Here is a 27,095-nt window from a genome sequence, read left to right as displayed (position 1 = left end):
GAGGCATCTGCAAGTCCATAAACACTATTTTAGTTTCCACAGAACATTGTCCTTGCCAGCTTCAGGTGGGGGACGAAGATCAATTTCTCTTGACAGTTCCATTCCCTGCAAGAAGGCAGATTTAATGTCCATTGAATTTACTCTCCACTTGTTTTGACATATCACAGCTAGCACCAGTCTGAGGGACTCAGACACACATGTTGGAGAGTCTTTCTGTAGTTCTTTAGTATTTACCTCTTCAAACCCCCGTGCCACAAGTCGAGCCTTTGGGATAACACCATTAGTAGTTTCTTTGAGTGTACAGACCCATCTAGTAGTAGGGATGGGTATCAAAACCTGGTTCTTGTTGAGAACCGGTTCCCACTGTTTCAATTCATTGGAATTGTTTTCCATTTTTGCAAACGATTCCCTTATCGATTACAGTCGCTCCGAATGACGTCACCACGTTGCGGAGCATCGCTTACCTGGCAGGAAACATGGCTCAAATGCTCAAAAGTTTGGTTATACTTTACGAGAACGGATGACAACAGGGCAACTTGCAATACTTGCAAAGTAGATATTTCATTTAAGCGAGGAAACACTACGAATATGCAAAAGCATTTGCTCACAAAACACGCGATGACCTTAAATGAATGTTGTGTTTTGAATTCCGCTCCGGATTTGTGAATCTCAACCCAGCAGCAGCGGTAACATTTGCACGTGCTCTCCCGTTAATGCGGCAGGTAAATAATCAACTAACAGTGCATATTATGTTAGCGTGATCTGCCTTATTACAAAACCTGCCATTACTGTGCGCTGCATTTAGGTGACCATGATAAGAGAGACAGACAGAGCCTGGCTGGCTCAAATGCTGGCAGTTCTCACTGCAGTCTACCGGTAGCGTCTCCTTTCAGGCCAGGATAGACGAATGTCACCGAGCAGTGACTAAGTTTGTGGCAAAAGGCTTGCACCCATTTGCCACAGCAGATGCCCCCAGTTTTCGGTAAGTGAATGTGTTTAATTGTAGGCAGGGACATTACTGGATATTCTTGTGTAATTGCTACAGAATAATTTATGTTATACTTTGTTATTGCTACAGAGGAATATTTATTTTATTATTTTACATTTACAATTTTTTTTCCTGGGGACCCTGTGACACCCCATTGAAGAGGCATAGGCTGTTGATCTCTTAAGATCTCACTGTTGGGTTTGTAATGCCATGTTACTCCTAAATTTCTATCTTGTTCAAAGAGAAGATATAAAAACAAATTTCTAAGCTAATCGACCTTAGTGTTCTCCTTTTTTAAAAATCGATAAGAGAATCGGTAAAGAATCGAATCGTTAAGCAGAATCGAAAATGGAATCGGAATCGTGATAATCTTATCAATACCCATCCCTATCTAGTAGACACACATTTTTGACCCAGGTCTTTCACTTCATCAAACACACCATTACTTTGCCAGCTCTCAATCTCCTGCTGCTTAGCAGAATCAAAGGAAATATCTTTTGTTATGAGTACATCTGCATCTCTGTTTTCAGCTTCAGTGCAAAGACCATCAACAAGTGACATGTCTACAGCTTTCTTTTCACCTTCACTACCATCATGGCTCAAGATATTGCACATTGTACCAGTTTTTGTATTGCCCTTTTGTTGTTCCCGCTCTGCCTAGCACTCTGGCTTCATGTTGAACACCGTTGTTTCTGTTGGGAAAGTGATCAGCTGTCCTGCCCTTAACTTTACATTTGCAGAGGAGACAGGATCAATGGGTGTAGAGGGCTCATTTCCAGGTTGTGTGACAGACATGTTTTCTGTGTCAATAGTGCTGTCTTCTTCCTCACTAATACTCTGTTCACCATCGGGTGTGTCAGTGTCATCATTTTCAACTGTGTCTTTGTTGTCAGTGTCATCATCAGTAGTACTGTGTGGTATTTGTTTAACTCCACTCTGTGCATCCACTTTACTCAACCTTGACTGGTGTACTCTTACAAGAGTCCCCCCATGTCTTACAACAGTTCCATCCTGCCCAATAACTACACTTGGACCCTTCCACTCTGTACAGTCGACTCGTTTGTAGTATACTTTATCTCCTGCCTCATATTTGTCATCTGTAGGCCTAAGTTGCTTACGTAGTGCTCTCCTGATCCTTTCTGAACACTCTGCCTCAGTAAATGCTTTCCTGGAAGCATGTAATGCTGATATATGTTCAGCTACTCTTGCACTTACAGTTGTGCCCTCTAAGACAGGTGGCTTATCCATCAACACAGAAGGAAGGTTGGGGTTTTGGCCAAACACAAGTTGATGTGGACTATAACCATGTACATTAAGCATACTGTTTTTGGCCATAAGGGCCCAGTCTAACGCAGTGTGCCAGTCACATCCTCGTTCCTTTTTTACCTTCAGAAGGATTTCATGTGTCATGTTATGTCTCTCCAGTAGTCCGTTGCTCCAGGGACTATACCCCGCTGTTGTCTTTGCCTCAATGTTGAAGTTTTCAGTCATGTCCCGAATCTCTGTGTTGTTGAACTCTCCGCCGTTGTCTGTGTAGAGCCGTCTCGGGGCACCGTGAATGCTTATCCAGGTGTGGATGAAGGAGTTGACAATCTCTGCAGCTTTCTTTGTCTTTACGATGCTCCCGGCGCTGAAGCGTGTGAAGTGGTCGATGATGTGAAGGTACCACACATTGGGCTCCAGCTCATGTATATCCATAGCTACTGTCTCATTATTCTCAGAAGCCAGGGGTAGACTAACAGCAGGTCTCGGCTTGGTTTTGCGATATCTCTGAGAAATGTCACAGTCACAAACTATCTCTGCACATTGTTTATCTGTATTGCCAGAGCTTTGGATGAGCCTCAATAACCTCTCTGCAGATGCATGACCAAACTGCTTATGAAGCTTCACAAGGACTTTCTGTTTCTCTTTTGTAGACATTTCAGCAGTTACCATGAGAACTTAATTTTCATTGCAGCTTTCTGTAGTATTTTCATCTCTAATGTCCACACAATAGTGTCCCGAACTAGTGAGCTCTAGGGGAACAGGCTGCTTGAACATGACAACATTGTCATTCTCCATGTCTAGAACCGTCCCTGCTTTCTTGAGAGACGTTTTGCTCAGTAGTAGTGGAATGTCAACAGGAACTACTTCACTTTCAATGTCACATTTCGTTTGTCCAATTTTGACTGGAAGTTTCACTTTTCTGCTGGAATACACTACAGCAGCGGTCCCCAACCCTTTTTGCGCCACGGACCGGTTTATGCCCAACAATATTTTCACGGACCGGCAATAAGGTGTCGCAGATAAATACAACAAAATAAAACTAGTGCCGGTACCGAAAAAAAGAAGATTTATTCATAACACACGTGAAAAGACCCAGGAAAACCGAGTTAACGATAAAAACGATAACAAAATAACGCTGAAAACCGATAAAAACCCTGAAAACCATACATTTCACACCTGAGCCTCAACTCTCGCGGCCTGGTACCAAACGACTCACAGACCGGTACCGGTCCGAGGCCAGGGGGTTGGGGACCGCTGCACTACAGTACCATCCCCAAAGCGAAATGGTCCGGAGCTGAGGGTTTCTGATTGCAACAACTTGTTTACTTGGCCTTGGCTGAGGTCACGCATGTAACTATCTAGCCTCTTCTGACCACAAACTGTACGTGTACATGCAGTATCAATAATGGCTGACCCCAGTGCTTCAGTCAGGAAGATTTCAGAGTCTGTCATTGAGGCTTTAGTGTACAAAGTAATGTTACACTCCTCCACTTTCCCATCTTCAGTTAGCTTTACTTGGTCACCATTACAATGAGGACAGTCTTTCGCCCAGTGGTAAGTGCTCTGACAAATAGCACATCTTGTTCGCTTGCCAAACTTGTCAAGTGGGTTGGTACCTTGTAGTGGTTGTCACTGTCCACTCCGCGACAAAGTACCGTTGTTTCGTTTGTATTTGGGACCTTTTTGCCCCGTACGGAAAACTGCATCTTGATTCAGTTGAATTCCGGTGAAAACTCCGGCTACTTTCCCCCAAAAAATCCGTTTCAGTGCAGACACAAACGTTAAGTCCGTGCACGCTGTCAGTGCAAGCTGTCAACTTTTCTGATCGAGACAGTCTGTATCTAGAAGCTTAAATGCTAGAACAGCGTCAGGCAGTGTCATGTTGTACTTTTTCATTCGCTTATAACGCTGTTCAAAGTCTATAATGTAGTCTGCCATGGACACGCTGTGGTTCTTTGCAATGGAGTCAAAACACGAGTAGGCTTCATAAGCGCGGTCTTTCTCTTCTCTGTGAAACACCGCGTCAAGTTTTGCAAGTAGTATTTCCATACCGTCATCTCTGTTCAAATCTTCCGCGGGTATCTCCATGGCCGTTTCTCTGGCTCTTCCCTCGAGCCCCAGCGCCACCGCGAGTGCCTGTTTCTTTTTATCCAGCTCCGTAACTTGTCTCCAGATATTGACTTCATTCTTCCAGCACTCGTATGGCCTGGCTTCATCAAGCTTTGGTGGTACTTTGTAATTGGAAACCATCCTCTGCTACCAATGTTAACTCAAAAGACACGACGTCGTAGTCTCATTCCAAGCGCTTTATTCGTTACGCCATTTTTCTCTTCTCCAACAACAACTCTTCGCGGGCAACAGTACTCTCGCGATATAACAGAAAATAACAAGTTAACACTCAGAATCGGCTCTTTGAGCACAAGAATGACAACATCACGGAGCGTAAGTTTAATAACATCATGGAGAAGCTCATGGCTCTCCAATGAGAGATTGAGAGACCAGTGTCGGACTGTTAGAACAGCTTTGAAATTCATATGAGTTGTTCGCACTAAAGTAAAAACCACAATCACTTCATGCGGATACCCATTCGGCACCAGCTGCGGTCTCAAGGCTAGAGCTGAACAACAACACCCTGATAATGGACTGTGTTTAGACTGTTTTCCCATTCTATGCAAGGCCACCTGGGTTGGCTGGAAGACTGTTTACTTAACCTAGCAGGGTGAAGGACACTGTCTCAGATGAACTCTGGACACATACACACACACACACGCACACAGACATATATACACATGCAGGTGTACACTCATCCCCCCTCCAAACGCCTTCGACGCTTATTCCCCTCCGATGCTGACGGTGGGTCAAGGAGACCAGCGCATAGGCTGCAGGCCCGGATGCACTGTCTACACTGGCTGTCTCTCACACTTTACCCATCCCTGTTGCTTGTCATGAGTTTCTATGGTGTATTAAGAGTTTTTTCATGTGCTATGTACAGAGGTGTTTTTTTCTGTTCTCAAACTGATCTCCCTGTTGGAGCTCAGTCTGGGGGAAGTTATTTTTTCTCCTTATCTTTCCTCATGTTGTGCATTTTTCCATTGTTAAACCTCTCTGACCTGTCTTCCCCATGTGATGTTTGTGTAATGTATGTATGGTCAGAAGGGTAAGTCGGCGCTGGCAAAGGTCGGCAGCCTTAACCCAATTTCCCTCGGGGTCAACCTTCAGGATCAATAAAGTTTTATTGAATTGAATTGATACTTGTTGACATTTGTAATCAATTGTTCTTACCTTGAGAGTGACTGAATTCAGAGTAACAACTGGAATTTGGTGTTGTACTGGTAATGAGCTCATCGCCGTTTCCCTGTCCTGTACATATAACACACAGAAATGCAAGAAGAAGAAAAAAATTATAAACCAGCTTCATGTTGGTATTTATGGTTTTAGAAACAAATCAAACTGTCTGAAATGTACAATAATCCATAAACTTAATTTGATGGGCTCTCAGTTTAAGGTTTTTAGGATACATATGTAGTAGCAACATTTCTGCATCTAAAGCAATCTTTGTATTTAAAATTTGGCTTATTTTTTTCCATCACCTCCTGCCAAAATGCACGGACAATTCTGCATCCCCATATACAGTGGAAAAATGTCCCATGGGCTTCTCCACATTTAAAACGTATCTGGAATTCTGTTATTATATTTGTTCAATTTCACCGGTCTTACATATGTTTGCATGATCCAAAAAAGAACTTAAGTTTTGACACAGTTCGTCTGGTGAACATATGGGAATGCTAAGATGCCTAAAAAACTGAACAAGGACAAACAAAAAACTACGACTGAGGCACAAGATGAAAGCGGCGTGGAGGAAGGGCAGATGGACGCCATGCATGAACATGAATGAGAAAAGCAACCCACAAACGCAGAAATGCCTTCTACCTTGAACCGTCTGAATGCTATTCGACTGTTCAAGCAAGAGTTTCATACTGAAATGGGTGGCATTATGTCAGCAATTGGAGCTGATATACAAAAATGTGGAGGGCGAACTGACGACGCGGAGGACGAAATCACCTTACTGAAAAACAATATGGAATGCCTTGAAAGACAGTCCAAATTTCTGACTAAAAAGGTGGAGGATTTGGAAGGAAGAAGTCGGCGTAATAACATCCGAATCCTCGGAATCCCTGAGAAAGAAGAAGGTACAGATGCGTGTACTTTCATGGAGAAGTTTATAGTGGACATCTTGAAAAAAAAAACTCCTGTCCTTGAGAGAGCACACAGGATAACCACAAGTCAAAGCTCTATTGCAAACCGATCGAGAACTTTTATAATTAGGTGCTTAAGTTACAGAGATCGTGAACGCGTCATGAAAGCCGCTAGGACGACAAAAGAACTGACGTACAAGGACAACAAGATAAGCTTCCTGCCGGACCTGCCTCCACAGACGTAAAGACAGCAGCGTCAGTACGATGGTGTGAGGAAGAAGCTGCGGGAGATCGGACTATTCGGAGATCGTATTCGATACGCCAGCGGACATGGACGCCTACATTAAGAGCCTCAAACAAGTACAAGATGTTTCATAAGGTATATGATGGTAGACTGTTAATTCTGGTCTAGCTGTGTTCATGAACCATACCGGACAGAACAATACATTTTATTGCCAAAGGGTTGTTATACAATGCTGGGTTAGACATTGTTAGTTTTGTTCCTTTAATAAGACCCACTGGTACTTTCATTCATTGTGTCAAATGTGTCAGAGTAAATATTTGACAAGGTGGATTTATTTCTATTATTGGTTTTTTTCCTTTTCTTTAGTTAAAATTGGTTGACTATGTTTCTTGAAACTGGAGAGTTCTGCGTAAGTTAGTAAAAATAAAACAAGTCATTAGTAGGTCGGATCAAGAAATTAAAAGCCAAAATTGTGTTTCTACAAGAAACTCCTATGCTAGGCAGTGAGACAAATAGAATGAAACGTAGATGGCCAGGTCAAATTTTTTCATCTCCTTACTCCTCCAATTCTAGGGGCGTTATGATAATGATACACAAATCCATACATTTTCATGTTGAGCATGTGCTTAAGGATTCTAATGGATGTTTTTTAATACTACAAGGTAGCCTACTATCTACTAGACTAAATTTAATTAATACTTATGGCCCAAATGAAGATAATCCACATTTTTATAGCAATTTATTTCTAAAAAATTTCAGATTTACAAGGTAAATGTATAATTGCTGGGGATTTCAATTGTGCTTTGAACCCACAGAAGGATAGTCTAAGGAGCTTGGAATCACCTCGCTAGTGTCTGATCTTCTTTTCTGTGCATCTTTGCTGACTTTATATACGCCCAATTAGGATAACCACATGTTTTAAGTGCTTCCTTTACATGTGTGTGTTCCTTCTTTTTCCCTTCAGGCTTAGAGGGAACATGTTCTGCCCGGTGGTGTAGGGTCCTGATTACCCCAAGTTTGTGTTCCAGAGGGTGATGGAAGTCAAAGAGGAGGTACTGGTCCATGTGTGTGGGCTTCCGGTAAACTTCAATGTTGAGGTTGCCATTCTCTTCAATGTGCACGGCGCAGTCCAGGAAAGGCAAACAGTCGTCCTTTGTGTCTTCCCTGGTGAACTTGATGTTTTTATCCACGGGATTAATGTGCGCAGTGAAGGATTCCACTTCTTGTCTTTTGATTTTGACCCAGGTGTCGTCTTCATATCTGTACCAGTGGCTGGGTACTCTCCCTTTAAAAGAGCCAAGAGCCTTTCTTTCCACTTCCTCCATGGAGGAAGTGGAAAGAAAGGCTCTTGGCTCTTTTAAAGGTGTATCAGAGAAACTCAGGAGAGTTTTCTCCAAGCACGACATCCCAGTGTACTTTAGACCCAGCAACACACTCAGACAGAAACTGGTTCACCCGAAAGACAAAACTCCTAAACACAAACTGAACAATGTGGTGTATGCTGTACAGTGCAGCGAGGAATGCCCAGACCTCTACATTGGAGAGACCAAACAGCCACTTCACAAGCGTATGGCACAACATAGAAGAGCCACCTCCACAGGACAAGACTCAGCAGTCCATCTGCATCTAAAGGACAAAGGTCACTCTTTCGAGGATGGCAACGTTCACATTTTGGACAGAGAGGACAGATGGTTTGAAAGAGGAGTGAAAGAAGCCATTTATGTCCACTGTGAGCCACCATCTTTGAACAGAGGCGGTGGTTTACGACACCAACTGTCTGCCATCTATGATCCAGTTTTGAGATCGCTTCCCAGACGCCTTAACGCCCACTCACATCCTGGGCCATCTGACCTCAGGAAATCACATGATAGGGTGGGCCAGGTTTCACAATGAGCTCGCCCGAAACCCTGGCTGATTGGGACTAGAGCAGGGCGATATAACCAAAAATATTTATCACGATATACATTTGAATATTTGCGATAACGATATAACTGACGATATAATTGACACTAGACAAAATACTTTACAACTCCACAACTTTATTAGTGCAAAAAACCCCATCAATGTATTTTCACTTACACAAGCAGCTGTTTTTTATGTGCATTAAAGTTATATAAAAATTTAACAGTGCAAATGCAAATTCCTTGCTGACAGTTTAACCAAAAGGCATTTCCAGTGAAAATTGGCCGACATATCCTCAGCATAACCATGTGTAATATCCACAAAACTTAAAAAGAGGTTATACACGCACAATACGGGAGTATTATGTTGAAGCACAGTACGTATCACTCCGCGAGGCTCCTGCCTCCGATAGCTGTAATGCTCCGTCAAGCGGTGCGGCTTCATACCTTAGCAAAGTCGTACTGAAACATTTGACAGATTTTCCAACGCCGTGTACCACATAAAATCGTTTCGAGGTCAGTAAACACAACCAGAATTCATACATAAGGCACATGGGATTATAAGGGGCACTGTTGATTTTCAGAAAAATCAAAGGATTGATTTTAAGTGTGCAGTATTTTCCAAACAACACGTAAACAAAAGGCACTGCGCATGCGCGTTTTACTCATATTCTATCGCGATATTTCATTTTCCTATCGTTGCTCAAAATTACACCGGTATTACCGTGAACGATATGATATAGCCCAGTCCTAATTGGGACCCACACCCGCTTTCACACCTCGGCTCATGTGATTAGGTAGAGGATCATCAGGGGGTCCTTTTGTCCCTCTTTGGGGGGAAACTCCCACTGGGTTTAAATCTGGGACTCCCCACCAATTGACCCTTAGAACTGAAGAAGCTTCTCGGATGAGAGGTGAAACGTCTTCAAGCAACTCAAAGAAGTCCAGACGCTTTTCTTTCCAAGCTCCTTAGACTACGATGACCTGGATGACTGAGAACCTTCACAGCCACAGAAGGATAAATCATTAGGCATGGATAACACTCATAATAGAACACTAAAGGTGATCAAACAATTTATGAAGGAGTTAAATATAACTGACATATGGCGCGATCAAAATCCAACCAAATTACAATATTCTTGCTGGTCAGGTACACTCAAACTGTATTCCAGAATAGACGACTTTTTGGTATCAACTGAGCTGGCTCCTTATACAAAAGATATAGTATACAGTATAAGGAAATAATAATATCTGACCATGCAGTCGTTACTTTGACTTTCATAGAGTCAAAACTGATTAAAATTCGAATTGAATGGGGGTTTCAATTGAAGTGGATGCAAGCCAAACAGTTTCTTAAGCAAATTAATGAATACTTTGAGCTCAATTCAAATCAAACATCGGCAAGTGTGAGATGGGACGCCTTCAAGGCATACTTAAGAGGGCAAATCATAAGCTATACTAGTAAGAAAACAAGAGAAAGAAACCAAAAGATAAAATATCTGGAATAAAAAATAAAAATGTTAGAAGAGACCAGCTTTCAATCAGGCCAGAATAAGGAGGACAATGTCAAAGAATTATTACTATTGAGAACGCAATATAACGAAATGACAAGCGAAAAAGCAGCTGTAAATTTATTGAGATTAAAGCAACAATTCTATGACCAAGGTGAAGAACCCAGCAAACTCCTGGCTTGGCGTATAAAACAGCAGCAATCTGAAAGGGCAATTACTAAACTTCAAATGGAAATATCATAGTAGACCCAATCGAGATAAACAATGCATTTAAAGTTTTTTATGAAATGCTATATAATTCAGAATGCAACAATGAGGGTGCCCGCAGGGTTCACCATTATCTCCACTTTTATTCCTTTTAGCTATTGAATCTCTGGCAATAGCGGTTAGAACCAGTGGACAAATACAAGGTGTTAAGATTGGTAGAAAGGAGCATAGAATTGCGTTATTTGCTGATGATGTCATATTATTTTTAAAGCAACTAAAAACTTCTGTGTCTGCTGTAAAGGATTTAATAGACTAGTTTGGGGCCTTCTCAGGGTATAAAGTAAATGTAACAAAATCATCATTAATGTTACTTAAACAAGGGTATAATCAAAACGTAAGTCAGAATGTATCTGGCTTTACTGTTAATTCTGAATTCACTTATCTAGGCATTAAAATAAAAGATGTGGTGGTACTTAACTATAATACAATTCTACAGAAAATTTCCAAAGATCTGGAGCATTGGATAAGTTTACCACTATCTATAAGTGTTCTTAAAATGAATGTATTACCTAAACTCTTGTATATGTTTCAGAATGTCCCACTGGCTCCTCCTGCTGGATTGTTTACCAAACTAGCATCATTAATCAGAGAGTTTATTTGGAACAAGAAGCATCCCTGCATTCGTTTGTCTTTGTTGTATCTTCCCTTTGATACAGGGGGGTTGAAATGCCCCAATTTTTACTGGTACTATCTGGCTATTCAACTATGGACAATAATGTTTTATTTTTCATCCCCAAAACACGCCGTCTTGGGTGGGGATGGAAGCAAATTCTCTTAAAATGCCATTAAACTTGTGCTTATACTCTGCACAGCCAAAACAATTAAAGAAAGAAACAAATAATCATATAGTCTGAAATATGATTGAAGTTTGGTTTACAATAAAAGAAATTTTGAATATTAAGAATAACCTCTCTCATTTTAGTCCTATTTGGGGAAAATGCGTTATTTGCACCAGGAAATGTGGACGCAGGGTTCCAGGGTTGGGCAGAAAAAGGTGTTAGGAAAGTGGGTGATCTTTTTTGTGATGGAATAATGGTTCCATTTGAGGATTTAGTCTCAAAATTTCAAATCCTCCAAAAACACTTCTTTAAGCATTTAGATTAGAAGCTTCATTTCTTCCATGCAAAATCAGTCTCTCAACCTTCCTCAGTTAACTAATTTAGAGGAGTTAATGGTGGAGAAAAGAAAGTGGTAACAAAGGCTTAATTTCAACATTCTATAACTGGATTGTCTCTGCCTCCCCAGAAACATCAGTTTCTAAGTTATAATCTTGGAGAAATGACCTAAACATTAATATTTCTGAGGAGACATGGAAGTCAATTTGCTTAAAATGACCCCAGGTATTTAAACTCATGTACCTTTAATACCTTTACTCCTTGCATATTTCAGATGAGCTGACCATCTGATGTAAAAGAATACAAAGACATATTTTGGTCAAGGCATTGAAACAGAGGACAATTTTGACCTTTTCCGTGGCCACCTGGTGAATCATTTGTCCTAAATGTTCTGCTTCATCTTTTGAATCGTCTTTTGATCCATCCTGTGTGGGTTTGCTATCATTTGTCCCAATTTGTCCCTGATGCTGTCAGATGTGTTTGATGGATAGATTGTGGAAGCACTGAAACTTAGGATGAATCTCACCTCTCTTTGTAGCACAGGACACCCGGCTTTATTTTTCGTGCCTACCTTAGGAACCCTTTTCCGTTTTTGTTCTTCCTCCTCTTCTGAATAGCCTTCAGATTCTTCCTGTGTGGGTTTCCAGTCATCTGTCCCATCATCTTCAGATGAGCTCACAGACTGCTTTTAGAGCAGAAAAATATATATTTTGCTCATTTTCCATGGATGTGTGAAAACAAAACATTTACATCTTTAACTGCAAGAGTAGAAACTCTACTGGATTTTTTTTGCCCACCTTAGGAACCCATTCTCTCGCTTCATCCTCCTCCTCGTCCTCTTCTGGATTGTCTTCTTGTGTGAGTTTCCTCACACCTGTCCTATCATTTTTGTAAAAGATGACCATCTGATTTTAGAAAAGTAAAAATAAAAAGGTAAAGGATTAGTAATCAGTGAAACCACTAAAAACAAGTACAAGAACATACATTACATACTTTTCTCTTGCGCAACTGGCATGTCATATTTTGTAGCTGCTCCACCTCCTCTTTCAAATCCCGTTTAGTTTCTCTTATTGTGGCTCCAGCACTACCGGCACCCTCACCCTGACCTGGGCTCACCATCTGTTTATGGTACAAATTAAATATGTTTTGTTCATGATGGAGTAAATGATTATACAGGGAGTGCAGAATTATTAGGCAAGTTGTATTTTTGAGGAATAATTTTGTTATTGAACAACAACCATGTTCTCAATGAACCCAAAAAACTCATTAATATCAAAGCTGAATGTTTTTGGAAGTAGTTTTTAGTTTGTTTTTAGTTTTAGCTATTTTAGGGGGATATCTGTGTGTGCAGGTGACTATTACTGTGCATAATTATTAGGCAACTTAACAAAAAACAAATATATACCCATTTCAATTATTTATTTTTACCAGTGAAACCAATATAACATCTCCACATTCACAAATATACATTTCTGACATTCAAAAACAAAACAAAAACAAATCAGCGACCAATATAGCCACCTTTCTTTGCAAGGACACTCAAAAGCCTGCCATCCATGGATTCTGTCAGTGTTTTGATCTGTTCACCATCAACATTGCGTGCAGCAGCAACCACAGCCTCCCAGACACTGTTCAGAGAGGTGTACTGTTTTCCCTCCTTGTAAATCTCACATTTGATGATGGACCACAGGTTCTCAATGGGGTTCAGATCAGGTGAACAAGGAGGCCATGTCATTAGTTTTTCTTCTTTTATACCCTTTCTTGCCAGCCACGCTGTGGAGTACTTGGACGTGTGTGATGGAGCATTGTCCTGCATGAAAATCATGTTTTTCTTGAAGGATGCAGACTTCTTCCTGTACCACTGCTTGAAGGTGTCTTCCAGAAACTGGCAGTAGGACTGGGAGTTGAGCTTGACTCCATCCTCAACCCGAAAAGGCCCCACAAGCTCATCTTTGATGATGCCAGCCCAAACCAGTACTCCACCTCCACCTTGCTGGCGTCTGAGTCGGACTGGAGCTCTCTGCCCTTTACCAATCCAGCCACGGGCCCATCCATCTGGCCCATCAAGACTCACTCTCATTTCATCAGTCCATAAAACCTTAGAAAAATCAGTCTTGAGATATTTCTTGGCCCAGTCTTGACGTTTCAGCTTGTGTGTCTTGTTCAGTGGTGGTCGTCTTTCAGCCTTTCTTACCTTGGCCATGTCTCTGAGTATTGCACACCTTGTGCTTTTGGGCACTCCAGTGATGTTGCAGCTCTGAAATATGGCCAAACTGGTGGCAAGTGGCATCTTGGCAGCTGCACGCTTGACTTTTCTCAGTTCATGGGCAGTTATTTTGCGCCTTGGTTCTTTTTCCACATGCTTCTTGCAACCCTGTTGACTATTTTGAATGAAACGCTTGATTGTTCGATGATCACGCTTCAGAAGCTTTGCAATTTTAAGACTGCTGCAGCCCTCTGCAAGATATCTCACTATTTTTGACTTTTCTGAGCCTGTCAAGTCCTTCTTTTGACCCATTTTGCCAAAGGAAAGGAAGTTGCCTAATAATTATGCACACCTGATATAGGGTGTTGATGTCATTAGACCACACCCCTTCTCATTACAGAGATGCACATCACCTAATATGCTTAATTGGTAGTAGGCTTTTGAGCGTATACAGCTTGGAATAAGACAACATGCATGAAGAGGATGATGTGGACAAAATACTCATTTGCCTAATAAATAAATAATAAATAAATTTTTATTTATATAGCACCTTTCTAGACAGAATCACAAAGTGCTGCACATAAGATTAAAAGTCATAAAAAGATTTAAAAAGAGAAAATAAAACAGGCAAATAATTAACCAAAAGCAATTTTAAAAAGGTAAGTTTTGAGTTGTTTTTTAAAAACAGCCACTGAGTCCACAGTTCTTAATGCTTGAGGGAGAGAGTTCCACAGTCTCGGGGCCACATTGGCAAAAGCTCTGTCACCCTTAGTCCTCCTCTTAGTATTTTTTATAGCAAGTAAGCCCTGATCAGATGACCTCAAAGACCTGCTAGGGACATAGGGCTGTAGCAGATCAAAGATGTAGGCTGGTGCCAGTCCGTGCACAGCTCTGTAGGTCAAGACCAGGATCTTAAAATCAACTCTAAATTTAACAGGAAGCCAGTGTAACTGAGATAACAATGGTGTCACATGCGAGTACTTGGAGGATTTTGTCAAAAGCCTCGCTGCAGCATTTTGCACAACCTGCAGACGATCCAGAGAACCTTAATTCTGCACTCCCTGTATATGAAAGAAGTGCAACCAATCAAAACTCTTACCAAGGGAATCAGGGCACACATACCTTGTTACTGCTACACTGGAAGAGCCTTCTGTCTAAAAGCTCCTCTGTTACTGATGACTGCTGCTCTTCCTTGTCACATCCATGACTGTCCTTGTCCTGCATAGACCCTCTGTCCGCTCTCCTTTTCCTTTTATTTGCTGCATATGTTGCAATTGCATTTGTTGTCAGTGCTCGGCTCTGGAGTGTGTCCTCTGCAGGTTCCTCAGCTGTGCAAAGCAATATTACTAAATATTAGTAAATGTAAGTGTATAGATAAATATATGACTTCACTTTAGCTTGTTTAAATAACCTTGGTAAAATCTTTTGGCTGTGACGGCATCATGGCACATAAACGTTGCCACTCTGTAGTAAGATTTACGTCCCAACTGTCGCTTGGCCTGAAAGAATAATGTTTTAAAAAGAAACCACATGAATAAAACCCATGACACTTCAACCTACTTCATTGTGTGTCAAAAAATAAAAATGAAAGGTTTTCTCACGTAAGTGCTACAGGAGGAACGTATCATGTTGAAGGTGGGGGCAATCCCCAGATTCATCATCTCCCAGGCTGCCTTGAAAAATACCGGTAGTCTATGAAGAACACCTCCACTGGAACTGTGGAAAAAAGTCGGTGCCTCCGAACCCCCTTCAATATACTCTCTAATATGATTGTAACGCTGCAACCAGGTATACTCATTCTTGTACAGGGGGACAGCTGCTTGCCCATGGTATCTTTGAGTCTTGTGCTGTTTAATCTAATACATGAAAAGACATGTTTATTCTCTCTGAGCAGCTGACTAAACAATGTATACTTGGATTTTTATAGTTTTCCTACTTACACGGATGATGCGGGCACCCTGCTTAGTTTTTTCTGCCATTTCAACCTCCTCAGTAGTCATGTTGATGACCACTCCCTTTCGGTGGCCAGTTATGGCAATGAGGTATCCACCCAACAGTCCAAAAAACAATTTTACTATTGATCTGTTCTGGGGTTGCTTCTCGAGGTAATCTGTAAAAGCACAAAGAGAACACTGTATGTATCAATATGCTATGCTAACACATACACTGCATTTACATGTTCAGTCCCTTTGTGCAGATTATAGAGGGACTTTACAAGCACCATGTCTCAAGGACCAAAGGTCAAAGGTCTTAAATTATAAAACATATGTAATAAAAAATGATCAGAGTGGTAAAAAGAGCTTTTCTCACTTTTCCCAATTATAATGTAGTTTTATTCTTAATCTAAGAGAAATCAGAATGTAAATCTGATCAATATATAGATAACAAATGCAAAAGTGTTTGAGTAGTACAAATGGCTGTTATAATGACTGAGTTCTTTGTGTGTGTGTGTGTGTGTGTGTGTGTGTGTGTGTGTGTGTGTGTGTGTGTGTGTGTACATGATCCAACTTCAAGCTAGGCAGTTTTGTGTGTGTATCTGAAGGACAACAGGAAAGTAAGAACTGTGTCACCAACTCATCACACACATAATCCGGAATAAATAAAACAAATGAAATGTGTAAGTTAACCAGTGTAATGAATCAGAGAATAGAATAACAGTGATTCTAATAACAGGCCTCACAGAGTGTCTGACCTTGGTGTGTGTGATGTATAATGTGACACAGTGGAGCTACTAATCTCAAAGAATATCTGACAAACAAAATGTATGTTTTCATAAAAAAAAAAAAAGTTGCATAAAAACTAAAGAAATAAATGCTAATTAACTGAATTCTAAAAAGCATTTGAATTGAAAATTGGATTATGTTACAATGAATGTTCATGTGAAAATGTCCTAAAGACAAATCTAACTGAAGTAGAATCACATAAACTGAATGAAACAAAGGGCATTACATCCAAATGTGATTGAATGTGAATATGAAATAAGAATAACAATGAATATGTAATGAAGCGTTTTACAAGTTTAAACATTTTTAACTTTTTGTTAAATCTTGTCAGATAGATAGACGTTGATAGATAAGGTGTGGGAAGATGTGACGCCCAGTAGGAGAGGGGGAAGAAAGGGTGAGAAGGTGAAAAAGTGAGGTAAAGAAAAGATTTTGGGTTCTTCCTTTTTGTCTTCTGCAAGAAGAGCAGCCCAAAAGATTGGATCGAAGGGGTTCACAGTTGAAAACCTGTCCAACCTGTGAATTCATTCCTTTTCGTCTGCTCATTGTTGCTGTGTTAGGCGGTTAATTTAGAAGGATTTTGATTTACATCATACTTCCAGTGGATGCCCAGCTGCTTGCTCATCCTTCCTCCAACCTCTCCTCACCAAAGAAAAGAACAAACTCAACACTACCTCAGAGCAGCCTAGTTGGATAAGTAGAGTTTAAGTAATCTGATTATTTTGGGGGATTATTTATTTTTTTTTCTCTTATGCCTTTAATAAAATTTCCTGCCATTAATGTCTAAATTGTGGACACGTTTTATGAAACAATAAAGGTAAAAGTCTTAGTATTATTCTTTATAAGTGCAAATAGCTCTTACACTTTGCTCTAGCCATAATAATGAAAATAATCTTTCCAATCATTCCAGAAATAACAAGATCAAAATGTGCAGGGCTCCATCTTAATCCAGAGCTGCACATATTTCACTGCAATGGTGATGTGTTTTAGCTCTGGCTTCATGTGCATTACATTGACCAAGCTCCACATTATTCTTCAATTTAAACTGGACATCAGAGAAACGTAGTCATCAGACAGAAAAGACATGAAATCCATTTCAATGTGTGGATCACATTGACTGTGTCAGCTCCCAAACAGACAAAAAACAAGCTAAAAACCAGCAATAAACAACTAGAACATAAAAAAAAAAAATCACAAAGAAAGAACAATACAGTATCCATACCTGAACCAAAGAGTAAAACAGTGAAATGTGGATTATTAAATATTAGATCTCTCTCCTCCAAGTCTCTGTTAGTACATGACTTAATAATTGATCAACAAATTGATTTACTCTGCCTTGTATAAAAACCTGGTTGCAGCAGGATGATTAGGTTAGTTTAAATGAATCAACACTCCTGAGTCATTCTAACTACCAGAAATCTCGAAGCACAGGCCGAGGGGGCGGTGTGGCAGCAATTTTTCACATCAGCCTATTAATTAACGAAAGACCAAGACAGACTTTTAATTCATTTGAAAACCTGATGCTTAGCTTTGTCCACCCAAGCTGTAAAACTCAGAAACCAGTCTTACTTGTTATCATCTATCGCCCACCTGGGCCTTACACAGAGTTTCTCTCTGATTTCTCAGACTTTTTATCTGATTTAGTGCTCAGCTCAGATAAAATAATTAGTGTGGGTGATTTTAACATCCATGTAGGTGCTAAAAATGACAGCCTCAACATGGCATTTAATCTGTTATTAGACTCAATTGGCTTCTCTCAAAATGTAAAAGAACCCACCCACCACTTTAATCACACTCTAGATCTTGTTTTAACATATGGCATAGAAACTGAACATTTAACAGTGTTTCCTGAAAACCCTCTCCTGTCTGATCATTTCCTGATAACATTTACATTTACAATAATTGATTACACAGCAGAGTAGACTTTATCACAGTAGATGTCTTTCTGAAAGCACTGTAACTAAGTTTAAGAATATAATCCACCCACTGTTATCATCTTCAATGCCCTGTACGAACACAGAGCAGAGCAGCTATCTGAACGCTACTCCAACAGAGGTCGATTATCTTGTTAATAATTTTACCTCCTCACTACATTCGATTCTGGATACTGTAGCTCCTGTGAAAACTATGGCCTCAAATCAGAAGTACCTGACTCCGTGGCATAATTCTCAAACACGTAGCCTAAAGCAGATAACTCGTAAGCTGGAGAGGAAATGGCGTGTCACAAATTTAGAGGATCATCATTTAGCCTGGAGAAATAGTTTGCTGCTTTATAAGAAAGCCCTCCGCAAAGCCAGAACATCTTACTATTCGTCACTGATTGAAGAAAATAAGAACAACCCCAGTTTTCTCTTCAGCACTGTAGCCAGCCTGACAAAAAGTCAGAGCTCTGTTGAGCCAACCATCCCTTTAACGTTAACTAGTAATGACTTCATGAACTTCTTCACAAATAAAATTTTTATCATTAGAGAAAAAATTACCAATAATCATCCCACAGATGTAATATTGTCTACAGCTACTTTTAGTACCATTGATGTTAAGTTAGACTGTTTTTCTCCAATTGATCTTTCTGAGTTAACTTCAATAATTACTTCCTCCAAACCATCAACGTGTCTTTTAGACCCCATTCCTACAAAACTGCTCAGAGAAGTCATGCCATTAATTAATTCTTCAATCTTAAATATGATAGGACAATTTCCAACCTTCCTTTCATATCAAAAATCCTTGAAAGAGTAGTTGTCAAACAGCTAACAGATCATCTGCAGAGGAATGGCTTATTTGAAGAGTTTCAGTCAGGTTTCAGAGCTCATCACAGCACAGAAACAGCTTTAGTGAAGGTTACAAATGATCTTCTTATGGCCTCTGACTAGGGATGGCTATCGAAAACCAGTTCTTGTTGAGAACCGGTTCCCACTGTTTCAATTCCTTGGAATCGTTTGCCATTTTTGCAAACGATTCCCTTATCGATTCCAGTCGCCCCGAATGACGTCACCACATTGCGGCACGTCGGAGCGTACCTGGCAGGAAACACGGCACCTAAGCGGCTCAAACGCTTAAAAGTTTGTTTATACTTTACGAGAACAGATTGTCATCCGTTCAGGGCAACTTGCAATACTTGCAAAGTAGATATTTCATTAAGGGAGGAAACACTACGAATATGCAAAAGCATTAATAATAATAATAATGATAATGGATTGGATTTATATAGCGCTTTTCAAGGCACCCAAAGCGCTTTACAATGCCATTATTCATTCACGCTCACATTCATACACTGGTGGAGGCAAGCTACGGTTGTATCCACAGCTGCCCTGGGGCAGACTGAGAGAGGCGAGGCTGCCATATCGCGCCATCGGCCCCTCTGGCCGATTTGCTCACAAAACACGCGATGAACTTAAATGAATGTCTTTAATTCCGCTCCGGACTCGTGAATCTCAACCCAGCAGCAGCAGCGGTAACGTTTGCACGTCATCTACCGTTAATCCGGCATGTAAATAATCAAATAACAGTGCATATTATGTTAGCGCGATCTGCTTAATTACAAAACCTGCCATTGTGCATTTAGGTGACCATGATGAGACAGACAGACAGAATCTGGCTGGCGCTCGCTGGCAGTTGTCGCTGCAGTCTACCAGTAGCGTCTCTTTTCAGGCCCGCATGTCACCGAGCAGTGACTAGTTTGTGGTCAAAACCTTGCAGCCATTTGCCACAGCAGATGGTAAGTGAATGTGTTTAATTGTAGGCAGGGACATTACTGGATATTCTTGTGTAATTGCTACAGAATAATTTATGTTATACTTTGTTATTGCTACAGAAGAATATTTATTTTATTATTTTACGTTTACAATTTTCCCCGGGGACCCTGTGACACCCCATTGAAGAGCCATAGGCTGGATCTCTTAAGATCTCACTGTTGGGTTTGTAAGGCCATGTTACTCCTAAATTTCTATCTTGTTGAAAGAGAAGATATAAAACAGTTCTAAGCTAATCGACCTCAGTGTTCTCCTTTTTAAAAACAAGAATCGATAAGAGAATCGATAAAGAATCGACTCGTTAAACAGAATTGAAAATGGAATCGGAATCGTTAAAATCTTATCAATACCCATCCCTACCTCTGACAGTAGACTCATCTCTGTGCTTGTCCTGCTAGACTTAGTGCTGCGTTCGATACTGTTGACCATAATATCCTATTAGAGCGATTAGAACATGCTGTAGGTATTACAGGTACTGTACTGCAGTGGTTTGTATCATATCTATCTAATAGACTCCAATTTGTACATGTAAATGGAAAGTCCTCTTCACATACTAAGGTCAGTTATGGTGTTCCACAGGGTTCGGTGCTAGGACCAATTCTGTTTGCATTATATATGCTTCCCTAGGCAGTATCATTAGAAGACATAGCATGCATTTTCACTGCTATGCAGATGACACCCAGCTCTATCTATCCATGAAGCCAGATAACACACACCAATTAGTTAAACTGCAGGAATGTCTTAAAGACATAAAGACCTGGATGGCCGCTAACTTTCTGCTTCTTAATTCAGATAAAACTGACGTTATTGTACTTGACCCTGAAAATCTTAGAAATATGGCATCTAACCAGATTCTTACTCTGGATGGCATTACCTTGGCCACCAGTAACACTGCGAGGAACCTTGGAGTCATTTTTGACCAGGATATGTCCTTCAACACACATATTAAACAAATATGTAAGACTGCTTTCTTCCATTTGTGCAACATCACTAAAATTAGAAATATCCTGTCTCAGAGTGACGCTGAAAATCTAGTTCACTTCTAGGCTGGACTACTGTAATTCATTATTATCAGGATGTCCAAAAAAACTCCCTGAAAAGCCTTCAATTAATCCAAAATGCTGCAGCAAGAGTACTGACAGGGACTAGAAAGAGAGAGCATATTTCTCCTGTTTTGGCTTCCCTTCATTGACTTCCTGTTAAATCCAGAATTGAATTCAAAATCCTGCTCCTCACATACAAGGTCTTAAATAATCAGGCCCCATCTTATCTTAATGACCTTGTAGTACCATATCACCCTATTAGAGCACTTCACTCTCGCACTGCAGGCCTACTTGTTGTTCCTAGAGTATTTAAATGTAGAATGGAAGGCAGAGCCTTCAGTTTTCAGGCCCCTCTTCTATGGAACCAGCTTCCAGTTTGGATTCGGGAGACAGACACTATCTTAACTTTCAAGATTAGGCTTAAAACTTTCTTTTTTGCTAAAGCATATAGTTAGGGCTGGATCAGGTGACCCTGAATCCTCCCTTAGTTGTGCTGCAATAGACGTAGGCTGCCGGGGATTCCCATGATGCACTGAGTTTTTCCTTTCCAGTCACCTTTCTCACTCACTATGTGTTAATAGACCTCTCTGCATTGAATCATATCTGTTATTAATCTCTGTCTCTCTTCCACAGCATGTCTTTATCCTGTTTTCCTTCTCTCAGCCCAACCGGTCGCAGCAGATGGCTGCCCCTCCCTCAGCCTGGTTCTGCCGGAGGTTTCTTCCTGTTAAAAAGGAGTGTTTCCTTCCCACTGTCGCCAAAGTGCTTGCTCATGGGGGGGTCATATGATTGTTGGGTTTTTCAATCATATGACCACCTAATCAAGGTGACTTTTGTTGTGATTTGGCGCTATATAAATAAAATTGAATTGAATTGAATCACGGTGATGTAAAGATCTGTAGGGGCTATGTCTTAACCCTGACATGGAGTCTGTTAATTTTACTTAAGAGGGATTATACAATCTATTTACAGATTTAAGCTTTGCTGTGATCCATACCCAGTGCGGCAGCAATCTTCTGGGGAGCCTCTTCAATGAACAAAGCATGTTTTTCTGCTTGGATAAGTCTGTCTGAAAACAAATGTAAGCACAATCCCTTAGACAGTTTACCTACTTTAATGACATAATGTTAATAAAAGAGGTAGAGATATGTATTATAGACATACTAGACTTAGATCTCCGCACATTCAGCTGGTACACGACTACTTCACGGCCAACATCTCTGTTACGTGCCCTCAGTTCGACCAAAAGGGCGTTGATCCTTTTAATTCCAAGTCTGACTTGTGGTGGTGACATGTTTAATATATATTTCGTGAAAGCAACAGCATCCATCAGATAAGCTCTCTGAGTTGTTGGTTTAAACCCTTTTGCTTGCAGGTGTGCTAGAAAACTCCAAAGTCAAAAATACAAATTAGTTCATCTGTTAAACTGTATATGCACACATGTATATAGAAACTAATAATCATTCAAATTTAGCACTTACTCACGGACTTTTCCATGGTTCCTCAGAAACAGAAGGTCAACGTTTGGAATTGCTGGGTCTGCCATGAATTCCAGAAAATGGATGACATGAGTGGCTCGCTGCCTTGCATTTTCACGTAGATTTCTGCTAGGGTTCACACCTTCTGCATGGGCCCTAAATTCCTCCACAAGTCTTACTGATGAGGCAAGAACAGACATCATATCAAAGTATAGTTATATAGCACTCATATTTAGGCCTCAGGTCTTTTACATCAGGGGGATTTTATTGACAAAACACAAATCTTTTTTCAAGCTTCTCAATGCATAAAGAAAACCTCCATGAAAAACAGTTCTTAGCCTAGAAGAACTCACTCTTCACAAATGAAATGAGTAAGATTTGCTATCCCAGGATGGTCAGTCATACTATGCAAGATTATCTCCAGTTAATACATTTTACAGTAGTAAGTTTGATAAGATATATTATTTACCATAGTGAGGGATTTTGCTGGGTGAAAAACGTTTACGTCTGCTATTTTTAACCTGAAATAAAAAGGATCATTAAGCAGATTTGTTTATCAAAAGTAAATAAAAGAATGTTTCACAATGAGGTGTACAATCACAGGAGGTAAACAATACTCACATTTGGATGCTTGGCTGAAGAATGTATCTGCTTGAGCTCATGATTCCTTTCAATTTCACACTCTAGCAACTGCTTCACCACCTGTAGCTCAGTGAACAGTATCTGACAGTTTTTGCAACCAGGAGCAGGTGTCCTCAGGAGAGGACGTCCCCTCCACTGCTGTACTGCATAGTAAGGTGCACTGCTTGGGATTAACACATCAGGGGATACCACTGTTGAATCACAAGTAATCTTGCTGGTGGAGATAGAAGGAGGCTGCATAATTGGGATGGTGTGGTCACTGAGAGTGGCACTGGCAGAGAGAGGAGGCTGTAGGTTTGGTCTGGTAGAGTCACTGGGAGCCTCCCTGTCAGAGGGAGGAGCAGGCCGGTGGATCGGTGTAGCATGGTCACTGGGAGCCTTGCTGGAAGAGACTATAGGAGAAGCAACCTTTGACCCTTCCTCCAGTGCCCTAAAGATGGCCTCCTCAATTACTGCATCATCCACTTCATCAACATGTGAGACCATTTGCGGTGTGGGATTTGATGCCCTCAGAAGTGCCAGTTCTTTAGCAACGTGTCTGTCCTTGGCCTTTTGCATGTAAAGTTTAATCACAGGTTTCTGAAAAAGTTAGTGTTAGATATGTTTAGGATTAAATTTAAACAGTTTTCTGTGTAACCGTATATCAAAACTGTCAGTATTTTACTTATTTGGGCATCCTTCATGTTTTTATCTATGCACACAACATGCTTTCTAGAGCTCGAGGAACATTATATAAATACACCATACAGGCAAAGAAAGAACCACCGTATTCTTCTATAGAAACTGGAAGACTTTCATTTCACCAGAGTAACAAATATGTAAAATGCAAGGAGCTAAATGTAAGTCCCTTTAACATAAACATCTGATTCCAGAGATCAAGGGCTGCCTCACCAACACACAAAAACCACACAGAGACACCACAAAGTCAATAATATACCTGTAATTTGTGGACCTTTTCCAGGTGCTTATCAAGCCGATTAAGATGTTTTGACTGACATAAGCGGACTGGACAGTCCAGATTTGCAGAAAAGCTGTAAAAATAGTCAAAATAAAATGCTGAGTAGGATGAAATAGAAATTGGGTGTATATAAAAGTTAGCAATTAAATAAATGCAGTGATTCGAAAACATGTGTACGGACAAATAGATGTAAATTTAGTCTCTTTCAGAATTTATTAAGACACTTACTGCCGATGAGAAAATTGGCTCAAAAGAAGCAGCTCAGTTTCATTTACCACCTTCTCTGTGACTCTTAGGTGCTGAACAATATCAGCATATACATGTGCACATATGGGACACTTGTGTCCATTTCTGACATTGTGATGCCTTTGAGTCTTGGAGATGCCAGCAACCTGTTGCTGTTCCTCTGTACTCTTTGGCTCCTCGCTGCTCACAAACACCACCTGTACACAAAAACAAGATTCATACAACTACTAAAAAAAGTTGTATTTTTTGTCTTACTCTTACTTAATATTTACAAATGCCCTTAAAAATGAATTATCTGCACTACTGTTAGTAATTCTGCCTACTTTTGGTTTTACCTCTATATATTTAACCTTTAAAAACTGTTCATCTTGCCTTGTTTGGTATCATTCTTTTCAGCACAACCTGACATATCTGAATTAGTTATTTTTTCATTTTGACATACTGCATTAGCACAAGTGATCTAAATACAGACAAAAAACATAACTTTTTTCTACTCAGATTGTATTTCTTACTGTAAAACCCACAAACGTGTTCAATAAATCATTTTTATAACTTGAAATACATACATTTCTAAAAATAATGCATAAGTTTTGCAAACAACAAAGTTATATCATACTATTTACCTAAAAATGCAGCCAAGGCCTCAGGCATTTTTTATATAACTATTTACAGAACAATCAGGCATTCTGCATCAAGTAAGAAGGCACACAAATTATTTGTGCCACTCCAAAAAAATTGTTTGTTCAATATAAGACAGGAAAACACGACAGGCCTAACCCTTGCAGATATGACAACATGAGGTGTATCCCTCCTGTTTTCCACCTGGAGACAGTTTTTACACTGCAATGTACCTTTGGTGGCTCTTTTGGAGCAACCTTTACATTCACTAGTAGAATTGACACACAAAACAACACAACGACTACTCTACAAACCTAATTTAGACTCAGAATACGCTAAACGTCACAAATCTCTCACATGTGAAAGCTCGCTCTCTATCTTCCGCTCGCTCACTCTGTCTCACCGGCGTCACTCCTAAAGCTTCCCCCTCTTCCTAAAAACCATGTACCGCATGTTGCAATATAATATTTTATTGGTCGACATGGTATACTTTTAATCCCTTTAAGTCTGCCAGAGCTTATCTTTAAAGTTATTTTCGTCCTGTAGTGCCATTTTGGGGGCATTTAAAGTTACTACACATCAATACAACCGTGATATCCTAAATTTAATAATGTGTATGAATTAAGACCATAGTACACATAAATCGGGAAGAAAAGTGCAATAAACTACAAAAAAAATGAAACGTTTTTTGAAACAAATATTTCTAGTTAGAGAAATTTCAGAGGTTTATCCCTCAAAACTGTAATTACAAAAAAGTTGCACAAAATAGTTGTGTGTCCTTATAGTTTTATTCTTGAGATTGAGATACACCATTTTTTTATATACTGCAGCATAAATGAAAAGAAATATTACAATGCTAATTTGCACAAAACCAAAAAAACCCAAACAGCATGTGCATTAAAATAAAAGACCCCCCCCCCCCAAAAAAAAACAACTATTTCCAACAGTGTAATATGAGTTTAAAGCATTCCAGAAGCTATACAGAAAAGCACAAGGTCAAACACGACTTAAAAATACCAGTATAGGTTTATAAAGGCACTGAGGGGAAAAACTACGTTTCCCACGAGATATGACGTCACTTCCTGTTTCGGCAGGTGACGGCAGACATGAACGCTTGCGCTGGCATAGGAAGTATTATGAACAGCTGATCGGATTAGCAAAGCCTGTTTCTGCAATTTTATGTTTTTGTTGCTGCAAGTGCTTTTAATGCAATTTTTGCTAAACCATATGTGGAAGATAACCGTGACCTAGGACAAGCTGATGGCATAAGATGTAAGTACAACTCCTCTGGTTTCCTGTGTAAAAAAAATAAAAATAAAAAAAATGCGCTAGCTTATGTGGTTGCACTTCTGCTGGGATTTAAAGATAGTTATGGAAACTGAAGCATTCCCAAAGGGTTAACACAAACAGGAAAGGCAAGAGCAGAGTGTTTGCTCGTGCTGTCCTCAGAAAACGCCGTTTCTTCCCGCTGTAAATACCACCGTTGTATTAAGAGAAAAAAACATGGCGTGTATTTTTTTTTAATCATAATTCTGGTTTTACGTGGCCTATCAACACACATACATGTATACGTGTCTGTATAGACCTTAATTCATGGAATTTTTGAACGTTAGGCTTTATACCTGAGAGCTGGTACTTTCAAGTTCCTCCTCCATGATGCTTCTAAACTCTCACGAGAACCATCCCCCACTTTGCTCTCGATCACAGACATAGAGTATTCTGATTGGCTGCTGTCAGGCAGTGTTGGTCAAGTTAGTTGAAAAAAGTAATCAGTGACTAATTACTGATTACTTCCTTCCAAAAAGTAATCCCGTTACTTTACCAATGACTTATTTTCAAAAGCATTTTGTTACTTTGTTACTTTTTAAAAACATGATACACAACCTGAATAGGTAATAAAGCTCTTTCTTCCCAATTCTACTTTTTCTGCATAATCCATCATAT

The 27,095-nt window shown here is 40.1% G+C and overlaps 1 protein-coding gene across 3 annotated transcripts in view; it reads right to left on the bottom strand.

Moving 5' to 3' along the window:
- LOC102080074 (uncharacterized) overlaps positions 1-26,828 on the bottom strand; it is a 30,682-nt gene extending 3,854 nt beyond the window's left edge. Inside the window, exons 1-16 of one of the 3 annotated variants that reach the window (XM_019355789.2) lie at positions 26,774-26,828; positions 24,516-24,730; positions 24,267-24,360; positions 23,309-23,908; positions 23,157-23,208; positions 22,691-22,865; positions 22,374-22,597; positions 22,207-22,278; positions 15,635-15,804; positions 15,296-15,550; positions 15,106-15,193; positions 14,817-15,022; positions 12,482-12,607; positions 12,286-12,393; positions 12,060-12,173; positions 5,537-5,614 (exon numbers count right to left, since the gene is read on the bottom strand). In XM_019355789.2, coding sequence (XP_019211334.1) covers positions 5,537-5,614; positions 12,060-12,173; positions 12,286-12,393; positions 12,482-12,607; positions 14,817-15,022; positions 15,106-15,193; positions 15,296-15,550; positions 15,635-15,804; positions 22,207-22,278; positions 22,374-22,597; positions 22,691-22,865; positions 23,157-23,208; positions 23,309-23,908; positions 24,267-24,360; positions 24,516-24,730; positions 26,774-26,806 — 2,610 coding nt within the window. In that variant the 5' untranslated portion in view covers positions 26,807-26,828. The remainder of the gene's footprint in view (positions 1-5,536; positions 5,615-12,059; positions 12,174-12,285; positions 12,394-12,481; positions 12,608-14,816; positions 15,023-15,105; positions 15,194-15,295; positions 15,551-15,634; positions 15,805-22,206; positions 22,279-22,373; positions 22,598-22,690; positions 22,866-23,156; positions 23,209-23,308; positions 23,909-24,266; positions 24,361-24,515; positions 24,731-26,773) is intronic. The other 2 variants (XM_013267805.3, XM_019355790.2) reach the window with 2 other exon arrangements.
- Between the last annotated feature and the right edge of the window lie 267 nt (positions 26,829-27,095).

This window comes from Oreochromis niloticus, unplaced genomic scaffold (genome assembly GCF_001858045.2).
Source record: "Oreochromis niloticus isolate F11D_XX unplaced genomic scaffold, O_niloticus_UMD_NMBU tig00007460_pilon, whole genome shotgun sequence".
NCBI classification, from domain to species: Eukaryota; Metazoa; Chordata; class Actinopteri; order Cichliformes; family Cichlidae; genus Oreochromis; species Oreochromis niloticus.
The sequence above is the reverse complement of the archived record's forward strand: the minus strand, read 5'-3'. Positions and strand labels throughout refer to the sequence as shown.